The sequence below is a fragment of the Grampus griseus genome, assembly GCF_964374135.1.
Source record: "Grampus griseus genome assembly, chromosome: 12".
NCBI lineage: Eukaryota > Metazoa > Chordata > Mammalia > Artiodactyla > Delphinidae > Grampus > Grampus griseus.
Window position 1 is genome coordinate 31,562,329 of NC_139006.1, and position 14,659 is coordinate 31,576,987.

The window sequence follows — 14,659 nt, forward strand, 5'->3', positions numbered from 1 at the left end:
TGCAGACAGCCACAATACAGTACAGCATACATAACAACACAGTGGTTTTTAAATAGAAGGTTCTCCTCCTCCAATTCAGAAGCAAGTCAGAGCATAAACATTGTTTGTGTGACTCTGGAAACTGATTCTCTTTGGTAAGTAGATCTAAATTATTTTTCAGAGCAGAAATTTTTGTTATTTCTGGCATCCTTGTTCAAAAATGTCTATATATATATAACATAAGTATATAAAAAAAAGTCTTTTCCACCTCTTGTGTTTGGTAGCATTTGCTACATCAAGAAGTGCTTCTTATCCCCAGGTAGAGGACCAAATTCATTTCTGCTGTGAAGTCAAAGTATTAGAAACGATTAGAGTTCCATATTCTATATTGGCCTTTCTTCTGGAAGGATCACATCCTCTTTACTTCACTCTTATCAAAGAACCATCATGAGAAAGCTTCAGCTCAAATGGTCAACCAGTTCCTCTTCCACAATTCGTGTTGACACCAGTGGGAGACACCAGTTGGGCTGAGAAACACCAAGAGGGTTCTAGGAACAAACATGTCAAAAGCAGTCTTGTTTTTTCCCTACCAAATGTAGGACTTCTTGGCAGGTAATGCACGATAGCTGCCATCTTGGGGGGTATTTCAAACACTTGATTGGGGTTTAATCACCCATTCTGCCTGGGGATTTACATGATATACATCCAATATATAAGCCTCTGGATCCAAGCAGTGCTGTCCTAAAAGAAAGAAAAATCAGAGTATGTTTTCAAAAGTGCACACTTCCGTGCGTGTGTGTGCATGTGTGCATGTATGTGTGTTTGCAAGGCTCAAATAAGGCCAGTATAGTTCCCTCAGCCAAAAATGAATACATTTTAAAGTTTCCTAGCAAAGCCAGCCTTCCTCCCCTCTTTTCTTTGCTTCTGACTATGAAGTACTTCAAATAAATCCCATGTGACACTGGGGAGCAAACAGACACGCTAATCACAAGCAAATTGTTCCCTAGACTCACTACATCAATTAGAAAAATATGACAAGAACCTGTTTCAGGTATCAATTCATTTATATGATAATGAGCACTAATGATCATTTAGATGACAATACATATCCTCTAACGGTTTTATTGATAGAAACTTGACCAGGACTAGACACTAATATCAAGTTCATTTTAGGGAAGGTCATTTCATTTTTCCTGTGGGCAGGAGATCTGGAATTGATAACAACAAAAAGATCATTCCATGGGGGCAAATACATTTGAAAATTCTTATGTACAGTGTGTTCGAAATGTATACTAAAGTCTCAAACAAAAGTAGCAATATTTAATTGCTTGCCTGATTCATTCATTCATTTCTCAAATATTTCTTGAGTTATTACGTGCCAGGCACTATTGTACGGGCTGAGGCTACAGCAATGCATCAGACAGTCAAAAATACTTGCCCTCGGGGTGCTTACGTTCTAAAAGTGGTAAAAGGCAACTAGCAAATAAGCAAGTATGATAGAAAGTAAGTCTGATGGTGATAAGAACATGAGAGAACAAGAAATTGGAGAAGGCGCAGAAAGAGGGTCCAATCCAGGAAGGTCTCACTGAGAAGCTGATACAGCGGCCAACACCTGACAGAGGTAAGGGAGTGAGGAGGGAACCATCCAATGGAAAGCATCCAGGGCAAAAGTCAAAGCGGATGTGAAGGCCCAGGGCAAGATGTGCTGGGGACTGGATATGAAAGCTGGTGTCCAGGGGAGTCTGCACATGATGTTGAGAGATGGCAGCATCCAGGTGCCTTCAGAGCAATGAGGTGCACTAAGTTCACCATGGCAGGTAAGTGCAGACGGAAGTTCCAGTGCTCCGAGGTTGAGAGGGTGAGAAGTAACAGGCCGAAGAGACTCAGAAGGAGCAGCCTGTGAAGTGGGGGGAAAGCCAGGAGCTTAGGGGGTCCTTGAAACCAGGTGAAGAGAGTGTTTTCTTAAAGAAGGGAAAGATCAACCCAGGCAGTTGTAAAGACAAAATGAAGCACTGGATTTCACAACAGAAGAGTCCTCCGGTGACCTCGACCAAAGAGCAATTCTGAAGTGTTGAGGGGTAAAGCTTGACTGGAGTGCCTTCAAGAGAGAAGGAGAGGAAGAAACTGGAGTATATACACAAATGATCCAAGGAGTTTTTGCTATAAGTGGAGCAGAGAAATGGGAGTAGACTTGAAGGGGGTCAAGAGAGAGTTTTGTGGAGATGAGAAAAATTACAAAACTGTTTATGCAGAGAGAAATGGTGTGGTTGGGAGGGAAAAGCTGATGACAGAGGAGAGGATGGGAGACTGACCAAGCCCTCGTCCACAGGAGGGAGGCGCCGCCCTAAACAGGAGCACGGGTATTTCGTCCCAACTGTGAAGGGGGGCAAGAGGAAGGTAAGGACACAGAGGCACGTGGACGGAATTTTCTTTTTACTCCTTTCTGTCCCCCTTCAGGGGAATAGGAAGAATGAATCTGGACTGAGAGTTGAGCAGGAAGTTCAACACAAAGGATGTCGAGATGATGAAAGTGCCACAATTTCTCCTTTCGTTTGCATGAATCTCCAGACTCTCCAACTTTCAGAGTCACATTTAAAAGACGCAAAAATCTACTCCACATCGACTAAACTATTTACATTTAAATTCTGAAAATATTTTCGGAAAGTCATACTGTTCTTATGTGAGATTTAAAAAATCTGACACAGTGATTTTGATTTTCTATCTAAAGAAATTTGTAAAGTACACTTTTACAATAAGAGCAGCATATTTCTTTTAGAGTCATCAGAGAATGTAGGAGTAAAAACATTAAAGAATGCTTACCTATATTACCTCCAATTTCATATAATCTTTGGTTCTGGATCTTAATGCCTTCCGATGAACCATGACTGAGAAAAGAAGAAAGCAATATAATTTAAACCCTCCTCTGTGATCTGGGGTAAACCTGTGGATTAAATAATCATGGCAACAAACAATCATTCTGCCTTGGGTGAAATACACCACACAAATCATTATTATGACTGAAGTGATGATAAAATCTTTTTTTTTTTTTGCTTGACACAGACAAGCATCTGAGGCAGAGAGGAAGCTGGACGCCGCCAGGCTTCACGGCCACCCCAGCCCTTCCATCCACCACTGTCAGCTCCTCTTAAGAGAGGACACCTTACTGACACATCAAGGCTGGCCAAGGAGCAGCTGGATGTTTAATATTGCCTTGTCATGGGCCACATTACTGTCAGTTCAAAAGCCATCAGGTTCCATTTCTGTATTTGCCAAAAATTGAATGAGATTCTTTCCTCAGCCCATGGCACATTTCTAAGCTTGCCCAGTGCTTTGTAAACTAACGTTGACTTTGTTGCATGTCTCTGCCCTTTGTTGCATGTCTCTGCAAGTCAGAGAAAATAATTGTCCAATTTTAATCTTCCATCCCAGACTAGGCTGCCGGGGCAGAAGAGTCTGGAAAGACCATCGCTGAGCTCCTGTCCTGCCCACTAGAACTGTCAGCTTGGTTACTCAAAAAGATGGTCTTTGGCTCTCTGCTGTGAGGGAGAAGGACGTGCACCCTCTTTGTTTAATTAAACATTTTATTTGAGATAGTTGTAGATTTGCATGTGGTTATAAGAAAATATACAGACACATCCTTGTGTACTCTTTACCTAGTTTCCCCAATAGTAAAATCTTCCAATACCCTAGTGTGATGTCACAACCAGAAGCGCCACATGGATTCTGTCAAGGTACAGAACATTTCCTTCCCCACAAGACTCTTCTTGTTCTCCTTATAGCCACACCCACCTCCCTCCCCCTGTCCCCATCCTCCACCCCTTATCCCTGGATTCTACATTTCTATAAACTTGTCATTTATAGAAACGTTATATAAATGGAAACACACAGTATGGAACATTTTTGTAGTGGCTTTTTTTTTTTTCAGTCAGCATAGATCCCGGGAGATTCACCCAGGCTGCTGCATTTCTACTGCTGCGTAGCACATGTGATATGGATGGACCACGGCCTGTTTAGTCATTTACCTGTTGAAGGACATGGGTTTTTTCTTTTCCAGTTTTTGACTATTATAAATAAAGCTGCTATAAGAATTTGTGTACAGGTTTCTGTGTAAACATAATCTTCATTTCTTTGGGATAAATGCCCAGGAGTGTGAATGCCACATCACACGACAGTTGCATATTCAATTTTATAAGAAACTGTCAAACTGTTCTACAGAGTGACTAGACCATTTTACATTCCCACCACCGATGTATGAGTAATTCAGTTTTTTTGTATCTTCACCTGTACTTGGTGTTGTCATTATTATTACTTTTTAGCCATTTTCATAGGTGTTTAATATGTCATTGTGGTTTTGTATTTCCCTAATGGTTAAAAATACTGAACATCTTTCCATGTGCATATTTGTCATTTGTATATCTTCTTCTGTTCATGTCTTTTGCCCATTTTCAAATTGGATTGTTTGTTTCTGCACTGTTGAGATTTGAGTGTCCTTTATACATTCTAGATACTAGTCCTTCATTTGATATGTACTTTATAAATATTTTCTCCAAGTCTTTAGCTTGTCTTTTCATCTTTTAAACAGGGTCTTTCAGTGTACAAGTTTTCAATCTTGATGAAGTCCAATTTACCAATTTTTGTTTCATATGAGTCATACAATGTCAAGTTTAAGAAATTCTTCACTAGTCCTCTATCACAAAGGTTTTCTCCTATGTTATTTTCTAAAAGTTTTATCCAGTTGCAGAAGATCTCCTCTTCCTAAATTTGCTGAGTTTTTATCATGAATTGGTGATGGATTTTGTCAAATGCTTTTTCTGTATCATTTAACATGATCACATGATTTTTCTCCAATTGATATGATGGATTACAGTAATTGATTTTTGAATGTTAAACTAATCTTGCATACCTGAACTAAATCCCACTTGTTCTAGGTATAATTCTTTTAATATACTTCGGATTAGATTTGTTGAGGGCTTTTGTATCTAAGTTCATGACAGCTATTAGTCTGTAGTGTTTGTTTTGTATTATTTTGGTCTGGTTTTGGTATCGAGGCAATACCAGTTTCCATGATCACTCTCCTCAACCTCTGGCAATCACTCACCTACCCTGCATTTCTAAAATTTTGTCATTTCAAAAATGTTATATAAATGAAGTCTTGCAATATGTAACCTTTTTTTGCTCAACATGGCTACTCCTTTTCAATATGATTGGAAAGTTGCTTTTAAAGGATATCCATCAGTTGTACTAGAGACCATCAAACTGTACCTGCTTTATCATGGTTAGATTTAAACTAGTGCTTCTCGTCTTTTAAAAAAACCTGAGGGCAAATGTTTATCCCTGAATAAGTATGCCTGTACAAAAATTATCATGATTTATGCTCTTTAACGTGACTTAAGGCAGATATGCAAAAAATATTTTGTCAACATCACTCTGATCCTAAGGTTTATTGGTAGTAGGTTTTAGGGAGACCAACAGCTATGATGTTCACTCAACTACATAAACTCTACTTGATATAGTCATGTTAAAGCCCAGTGGAGCCTGGAATAATGATATTCCTAGAAATCTATCAAGATATCTACAAAACTAACTTGCTAATTTTTTTATTCAAATAAAAAGTAAAACCAATTGAGTAAATGAAGACACCGGGACAGAAGATACCTATTTTAGAATCCCAATTGTAGAAATTCCTTGAAAAAAAACTTTTGTTACTGATAATTCTATGGTCTACTTCTTTCTCTACTTCTGATTCTTCATTTACTGGTGAAGTCCTTAAAGTAACAGGTTCTAAGTTTTCAAAAAGGTCAAGTTTTCAAATGCCTGGAGTTTCTCATCAGATAAAAGTTCATCTTCCTGTACAGAGACTCATATTCACTTCTACTCACCTGTTCTCATATTGAAATTTCGCCAATATGTCTTTGGCTTTGGTTTGACTGTTGAGTTGAATGGCCATGGACACCTTGGAGAGAAGGGGCGCGTGGATCCTTATGACTCCCTCCGGCACGTCAGACTGCCAAGGAGGAAACATGCGGTACATTCTGTTAAACTCAATGATTACACTTAAGAGACATGAAAATCAGTGGCATTCCAAATTAGGGAAACATGTAAACATGACCAGGATTTAACCAGAATGAAACATTGCTTTCTTCCTAACAGGAGATTTACTAATGACTAAACTTAATCTGTGATTTTACTTTTGTTACAGGCTTAGGTCTCACTATAATGCCTTAAAATCATGAGGGAAGAAAACTGGGTTGTGTTCATTGCAGCACTACTTACAATAGCCAGGACATGGAAACAACCTAAGTGTCCATCGACAGATGAATGGATAAACAAGATGTGGCACATATATACAATGGAATATTATTCAGCCATAAAAAGAAACGAAATTGAGTTATTTGTAGTGAGGTGGATGGACTTAGAGTCTGTCATACAGGGTGAAGTAAGTCAGAAGGAGAAAAACAAATACCGTATGCTAACACAAATATATGGAATCTAAAAAAAAAAAATGGTTCTGATGAACCTAGGGGCAGGACAGGAATAAAGTCACAGACGTAGAGAATGGACTTGACATGGGGATAGGGAAGGGTAAGCTGGGACGAAGTGAGAGAGTGGCATGGACATATATACACTACCAAATGTAAAATAGATAGCTAGTGGGAAGCAGCTGCATAGCATAGGGAGATCAGCTCAGTACTTTGTGACCACCTAGAGGGGTGGGATAGGGAGGGTGGGAGGGAGACGCAAGAGGGAGGGGGTATGGGGATATATGTATGCATACAGCTGATTCATTTTGTTACACAGCAGAAACTAACACACCATTGTAAAAAAAATTATACTCCAATAAAGATGTTAAAAAAAAAATCTGGGTCGCAACAAAAATCTAATGTTTTTATCAGTGCATTTTCTTGAACAATGTCCTAAATAAGCCTACTTGAAGCAGAATTCTGTATTTCAATTTATTTTAAGAAGATCAACCTTCTGAAAAATTTAAGGATCTAATTGAAAAATGTGGCTTTTCAAATATCCTTTTTCTTTAGTCAGTAGCAATGAATGGTCACTCCAAATTGAATTCCAGATGGGCACCAAACTTGATCCTTCAAAGTGTCCTATTAACACTGTGAAGAATGGAGTGTGGGCAGCTGTTGGGGAAGAGTGTCCCTGCTTTCAGGTGCTCTGATTGGCTTGGGGACCTCAGAGCTCTCCTCTAAATGAAATATTCAAAGAATGGTGCTGTCTAATTAACAATAAAGTCTCTTTTGTTAGAATTGAATGGAAAATTCCTTTTGTTTCAAAATCTTGAATGTTTTAAAAATTAATTCTCTATTTGGAGATAAGCAGAAATAAATTTCTATTTGAGGATCTGGCTACTCTTCAGGTAATTGTTTTAAATCTGTGTTCTCAAGGGACAATACTGTTGGTGTAGTTTTATGTGAATTGACTCAGTATATCCCCTAGAAAAAATGTGTTATGGATTGAATTGTGTCCTCCCTCCCGCCCCCAACCAAATATGTTGAAGTCCTAAGCCCAGGACCTCAGAATATGACCTTTTTTGGAAATAGGGTCATTGCAAATGTAATTAGCTAAGACGAGGTTCAAATTGGAGCACGGCGGGCCCTTAATCCAATGTGATTGGTGTCCGTATAACAGGACACACACACACACACAAACAGGGTGAATGCCATACAAAGATGGAGGCAGAGATTGGAGTGATGCATCATCTGTAGGCTAAGGAAGGCTAAGGACTCCTGGCGTCACCCAAAGTTAAGAATGATGTCAGAAACACGTCCTCCTTTCACGACCTTCAGAAGGAACCAACTGAATCAACACCTTGATTTCGGAGTTTTAGCCTCCAGAACTGTGAGAGAGTAAATTTCTATTGTTTTAATCCACCCTGGTATTGTTACTGCAGCACTAGGAAACTACTTTTTAAGGGTCAGTTCTAACAGTACTTTTCTACTATTACCTGTGAGAAGCAGGAGAGCATGCCAGGGAATGGCAGTGAGTGGTTTAGAGCTGGGAGGGGGCAGGGAGCCCCTGGTTCACTGCAGTCAAAAGCACCCTCCCAAAACACTCCTGTGGGCATCTCACGTCCGTCCCCTGCCAGCTCCACAGAAGCCTCTTAAGATAAATTTCACACTCCTGATATCATTGAGCCAGTTATAATGATCACATTTTCCCTCTAACTTTCTAGAGTATTCACTCTTGTGAACAGAATGTCTAACCACAAATTCTGAGTCATCAATTAGTTGAGTCCTTATACATTCCTTCATGTGCTACACTGGAAATGTCAAGTTTGAAGGTGTATCATAAGCAAAATTATACACAGATGAGGTGGATATAGCCAAAGAATACTGTGTAAGGAGTTAATAATTAGGGAGGAAAGGAAATGATTTGTTTTCTTACCATTCTTCTTGTAGAGGGTGATTTTTGTAGTACCTTTGAAGTCTTGGGGCTTATAACCTAAATAAAAAACAGTTAGTCTTTAGGATTAACGTTGAGAAAACAAGCATATGCTGCTGTTGGAAGTGTAAACTGGTACAATCTTTATGGATAACATTTTGGCAATATTTATCAAATTATAAAATGCATATGCACTCTGACCCAACAATTCCACATCTATAACTTTATCCTTCAAATAGACTTCATTTGTGAGAAATGACATATGAACATGTTTATTCACCAATGCATAAACTTTAATAGCAAAATATTGGACACAATCTAGCTGTTCAGTGATACGGGAATACTTAAATAAGTTTCAGTGTGTCTATGGAATACCATGCAAAAGAAGCAAAGAAGAAGGCTGTGGACTGATGTGGAATAATCACCATGATTTCATAAGTCATTAAAGAAGATGCAGGACAGTGTTTCAAGTATGTTATCATTCATGTAAAAAAAAGGGGGAAGACCATATATTCGTATTTGCTTGTATGTCATAGTGTCTCTCTGGACATATATGTACCTGTGTGTTCCTGTGCACACACATGCTGTCATTGGTTGTCGACATTACTTGTGTTCAGGAGGGGAAGTCAGAGATGGTCAACTTTTATTCTATAGTTTTTCCCCTTCCAATATTTTGAATTTTGTAAACTGTCAATGAATTGTCTATTCCAATCAAAGTCAGGAAGTAAAAACATAGTATAGTACAACAGAACTGAAGAAAGACTATTTCTTCATCTGTAAGCGCTTGCTTTCATGGTACTTATAGCCTTTTAAAATTTTACTTAGTTCTATTTATAATTAAAACATTAAAGCAACTGACATTCATATAGCATTATACAGTTGACCCAGTGCTTTACACCCACATTATGTGAGTTGATGCTAATGACAACTCTGTGAAATAGATATCATTACTTTTTTCCCCAAATTGAAAATGTTTTTTAAAAATTTTGTTGGAGTATAGTTACTTTACAATGTTGTGTTAGTTTCTACTGTACAGCAAAGTGAATCAGCTATATGTATACCCATATCCCCTTTTTTTTTTATTTCTTCCCCATTTAGGTCACCACAGAGCATTGAGCTCCCTGTGCTATACAGTAGGTTCTCACTAGTTATCTATTTTACACATAGTATCAATAGTGTATATATGTCAATCCCAATCTTCCAATTCATCACAACCCCCCATCCCCCTTGGTATCCATACGTTTGTTCTCTGCATCTGTGTCTCTATTTCTGCTTTGTAAATAAGATCTTCTATACCAATTTTTTCATATTCCACATATATGCGTAAATATATGATATTTGTTTCTCTCTTTCTGACTTACTTCACTCTGCATGACAGAATATTGAGGCTCTGAGAAAGAATTTAATTTGCCCTGGCTCACAAAGACTGACCTGACCCCAGCTTCAGCTCCACACACATCATACTTAGGCCGTTGAAGTTTTCCAGAATGAAAATGGCAGAGTAAGGACTCCAAAAGTCTGTCCCTCCATAAAAGTAATGAACAAACTGCCAAAAACTGTCATTGTCAACTTCTTCAGAACTCTGGAAACTAACCCAAAAGTTGCAGCCTGGGGAGTGCTTACGTAAGAAAAACAGTTGAATCTTGATAAGAGTGAAATTTGTGGCATTTTAACTTACACTTTCCCATCTCAGCTCCACAGTTCAGCGACAGCCTTAAAAATAACAGCCTGCGTTCCTGGTATAGGTACTGAAGGGAGCAGAATGGACCTCATTCACAAAAAATTCTAATTATTTGTTCCCTGGAAGACTGGCTTGCCTTTAACTTGCCTAACTTGGAACTTGACCAGTGCTAAAGCGGTGTAATGTTGAAAACATTTACAGGCAAATGTTTTAATCACTGCTGCCTGATGTAGTGGGTAAGAGTTGGGCGAAAAAATAACTAACGAAAAAATCTTGGGAGGCAAGCCTAGAGAATGAGATGCTTTGGGGAATAAGGTCTTTGAACAGCTCCAACATATACCTGAGAATCTAGAAGGACATGGGCATGCCCAGGGCTGTACACATATTCAGGAAAGACCTGAAAAGAACTTAAGCTCTCACCTCTGGCTGACCTTTAAGCTCTGTCCAAACAGGAACTGAAGGTTCAGGTCAAGTTGTAAACTGCCTGGCTGAATACTGAAGGTGTGTCAAGCACACAAACACACAGAGCTCGTCTGCAAAGACTGGGAGATTTTTTTGGTTTCAGATATTTAAGATAATCTCTGTGCAAACATCAGCTAACCACTAGGCTAATGGAACAGAGACTTCAGTAGCCACACTAAACAAAGAATATAGACATAACAAAATTAGTTCAGCAGAAAAGTCATGAACACATAAATAACAGCTATAACAAGCAGCAACCAGGGGGAGGGGGAAGAATCCAAAGCTGCCACATTTTAACATTCAAAATGTCCATTCTTCAATAAAAATTATGAGACAGGCAAAAAAAATGGCAAGAAAATATGGCCCGGACTTCCCTGGTGGTACAGTGGTTAAGAATCCGCCCGCCAATGCAGGGGACACAGGTTTGAGCCCTGGTCCAGGATGATCCCACATGTCGCAGAGCAACTAAGCCCGTGTGCCACAACTACTGAGCCTGCATGCCACAACTACTGAAGCCTAGAGCCCGTGCTCCGCAACAAGAGAAGCCACTGCAATGAGAAGCCCGCACAGTGCGACAAAGAGTAGCTCCCGCTCGTCGCAACTAGAGAAAGCCCTCGTGCAGCAACGAAGACCCAACGCAGCCAAAAATAAATAAATTAAATAAATTAATTTTAAAAAAAAGAAAATATGGCCCATACACAGGAAAAAAAAAGTTAGTGTCAATAGTTTCAAAAGAAACTCCTTAAGGAAGCCTAGACATTGGACGTACTTGAAAAAGCTATTTTAAATACTTTAAAAGAACTAATGGAAACTGTGTCTAAAGAACTAAAGAAAACCATGAGACTGATATCTCACCAAATAGAGAATATCAAATAAAGAGAATACATCATAAAAAGAAACCAAAAAGAAATTATGGAGCTAAAAAAAGTCCAATTGAAATGAAAAGCCTACTACAGAGGTTCAACAGCAGATTTAAGAAAGCAGAAGAGGGAATTCCCTGGTGGTCCAGTGGTTAGGACTCTGCGCTTTCACTGTTGAGGATCTGGGTTCAATCCCTGGTCAGGAACTAAGATCCCACAAGCTGCACGATGTGGTCAAAAAAAAAGCAGAAGGAAAAAATCAGCAAATCTGAAGATAGGTCATTTGAGGTTATCCAGTCTTGAAACAGGAAGAAAAAAAAATGAAGAAAAATGAACAGAACCTAGAGGAACTGTGGAACAACACCAGCACACCAACGTACACACAGTTAGAGTTCCAGAAGGAGTAGAGAGAAAGGAACAGAAAGAACGTTTGAAGGAACAATGGCTGAAAACTCCCCAAATTTGCTGAAAGACAATGATCTATGTATCCAAATAGCTCAACAAACTCCAAATAGGATAAAATCAAAGAGATCCACACCAAGAAACATCATGATCACACTGTCAAAAGACAGACATAAAGAGAGACCCTTGAAAGCATTAAGAGAAAAATCAATTCAAGTACAAGAGCTCCTCAATAATAATAGCTGATCTCCCAGCAGAAACCATGGAAGCCAGAGGACACTGGGGTGACATATTAAAATTGTGAAAGAAAAAAAAAATACTGACAAGCAAAATTCCATCTGGCAAAACAGTCCTTAAAAAATGAAGACTGGGAGTTTGGGGTTGGTAGATGCAAACTATAACATTTAGACACTCCCTTGATAAGCAAAAGCTGAGAGAGTTCACTGCTAGCAGACCTACCTTAAGAGAAATGCTAAAGAGAGTCCTTCAAACTGAAATGAAAGGACACTAGACAGTAACTCGAATCCACATGAAGAAATAAAGAATATCAGTAAAGGAAATTACTTAGGAGAATATAAAAGGCAATATAATGTATTTTTTGTTTATAACCTCACTTTTCCCTTATCTAATGTAAAAGACAAGTACATGACAATTATAAATTTATGTCGATGGGCACACAATTTATAAAGCTGTAATATGCAGCAATAACAGCATAATGTGGGGGGACAGAAGAATATAGGTAGAAAGTTTTTATATACTTAAGGTATATTAATATGAACTAGATTGTTATAAATTAAGATGTTACTTATAATCCCCAGGGCAACCACTAAAAAGATGATTCAAAAATATATAGTAAAAAACAACAACAAAAGAATTAAAGTGGTACACAAGAAAATATCTATTTTACACAAATGAAGGCAGTAATGGAGAAACTGAGGATTAAAACATGTAAGACATATAGTCCAAAATTAAATAACTGAAGGGAAAAATAGAAAGTTCTACAATAGTTGGAGACTTCAATACTTCACTTTCAATAATGGATAGAAGAAGTAGGTAGAAGATCAGAAAGAAAACAGAAGACTTAGACAACACTATCAACCAACTAGATCTAACAGACATATATAGGACAATGACAGCAGAATCCATTCTGAAGTACACATAAAACACTGTCCAGGATAGACATATGTTGGACCACAAAACAAGTCTCAGTGAAGTTTAAAATATCAAAATAATACAAAGTATGTTACATAACCACAATGGAATAAAATTAGAAATCAGTAACAAAAGGAAACTTAGAAAATTTACAAATATGGAAATCAAACAACACATACCTAAATAACCAATGGACCTAAGGGAAATTAGAAAAGACCTTGAAATGAACAAAAATGAAACACAACACACCAAAACTTACTGGATGGAGGAGAAGTAGTCCTCAGAGGAAAATTTATAGATGTAAATGCCTATGTTAAAAAGAAAGATCTCAAATTAATAGCCTAACCTTCCGCCTTAAGAAACTAAAAAAGCCAGCTAAACTCAAAACAAGCATAAGGAAGGAAACAATACAGACCTGAGTTTTAATAAGGACTAGAGAATAACAAAAAACTAGAGAAAATAATGAAACAAAAGTTGGCTCTTCAAAAAGACCAATGAAATGGACAAACCCTTGGTTAGACTGACCAAGAAAAGAGAGAGGATTCAAATTATTCATCAAGAGTATAACTGGGGACATTACTACAAACCTTATACAAATAAAAAGGATTATAAGAGAATACTATGAACAATTTGTATTTCAACAAATTAGATAATCTAGCTAAAACAGATAAAATCCTAGAAACACACAAACTGTCAATACTAACTCAAGAAGAAATAGAAAATCTGAATAGAGCTATAACAAGTAAAGAACTTAAGTCAGTAATCCCAAAAAAAAAAAAAAAATTCCTACAGAGAAAAGTCCAGGACCAGATGGTTTCACTGGTGAATTTTACCACACATTTAAAGAAGAAGTAACACTAATCTTTCTTAAACTTTTCCAAAAAATTGAAGAGGAAGGAGCACTTCCCAACTCATTCTATAAGGCCAGTATTACCCTGATACCAAAGCCAGACAAAGACATAGCAAGAAATGAAAAACTACAGACCAGTGTCCCTTATAAAAGTTGATGCAAAAATTCTCAACAAAATACTAGAAAGTCAACATAGAGTTGCCATATGACCCAACATATGCCCAAGAGAAATGCAACACAAATGAAAAATAAGAAGTGAAATACTGATACATGCTACAACATGGATGAACCTTGAAAACATTATGCTAAGTGAAAGATGTCAGACATAACAAGCCACATACTACATGCTTCCATTTATATGAAATGTCCAGATAGGTAAATTCATAGAGCTAGAAAGTAGATAAGAATGTGTCAGGGATTGTGGGGAGGGGGTAATGGGGAGTGAATGCTTAATTGGTATGGGGTTTCTCTTGGGGGGTGGTAAAGATAGTCTGGAATTAGATAGTGGTGATGGTTGCACAACTTTGTGAATATACTAAAAGTATATACTAAATTTTATACATTTTGAAATAGTTAAAATGGTAACTTTTATATTATGTGAATTTTTTCTCAAAACAAAATTTTTTTCCCAAATTTAATGTGCTGGTTCTAGTTGATCTGAAGTCACTTTGCCTATAATCAATGAGGGAACACAGCCATTCAGCCTGTTTGTGATAAATCAATTAGCAATACTCCTACCTTACTGCCTTGGGATTTACTACTCCTTTCCCTGAATGAACTTTCCCCTCCTTTCTCCCTTCCAAATGCTACTACCCATCCTTGAAGATGCAGCTCAAATGCCACTTCCTCCGTGAAGTCTGCACACTTTCCACGTTG

General features: G+C 37.9%; 1 protein-coding gene across 1 annotated transcript in view; it reads right to left on the bottom strand.

Annotated features, from left to right (window-relative positions):
• Positions 1-324: 324 nt before the first annotated feature.
• Positions 325-14,659, bottom strand: part of ARHGAP28 (Rho GTPase activating protein 28) — a 149,339-nt gene continuing 135,004 nt past the window's right edge. The window contains exons 15-18 of the mRNA XM_082667716.1: positions 8,380-8,436; positions 5,859-5,983; positions 2,800-2,864; positions 325-720 (exon numbers count right to left, since the gene is read on the bottom strand). Coding sequence (XP_082523842.1) covers positions 626-720; positions 2,800-2,864; positions 5,859-5,983; positions 8,380-8,436 — 342 coding nt within the window. The 3' untranslated portion in view covers positions 325-625. The remainder of the gene's footprint in view (positions 721-2,799; positions 2,865-5,858; positions 5,984-8,379; positions 8,437-14,659) is intronic.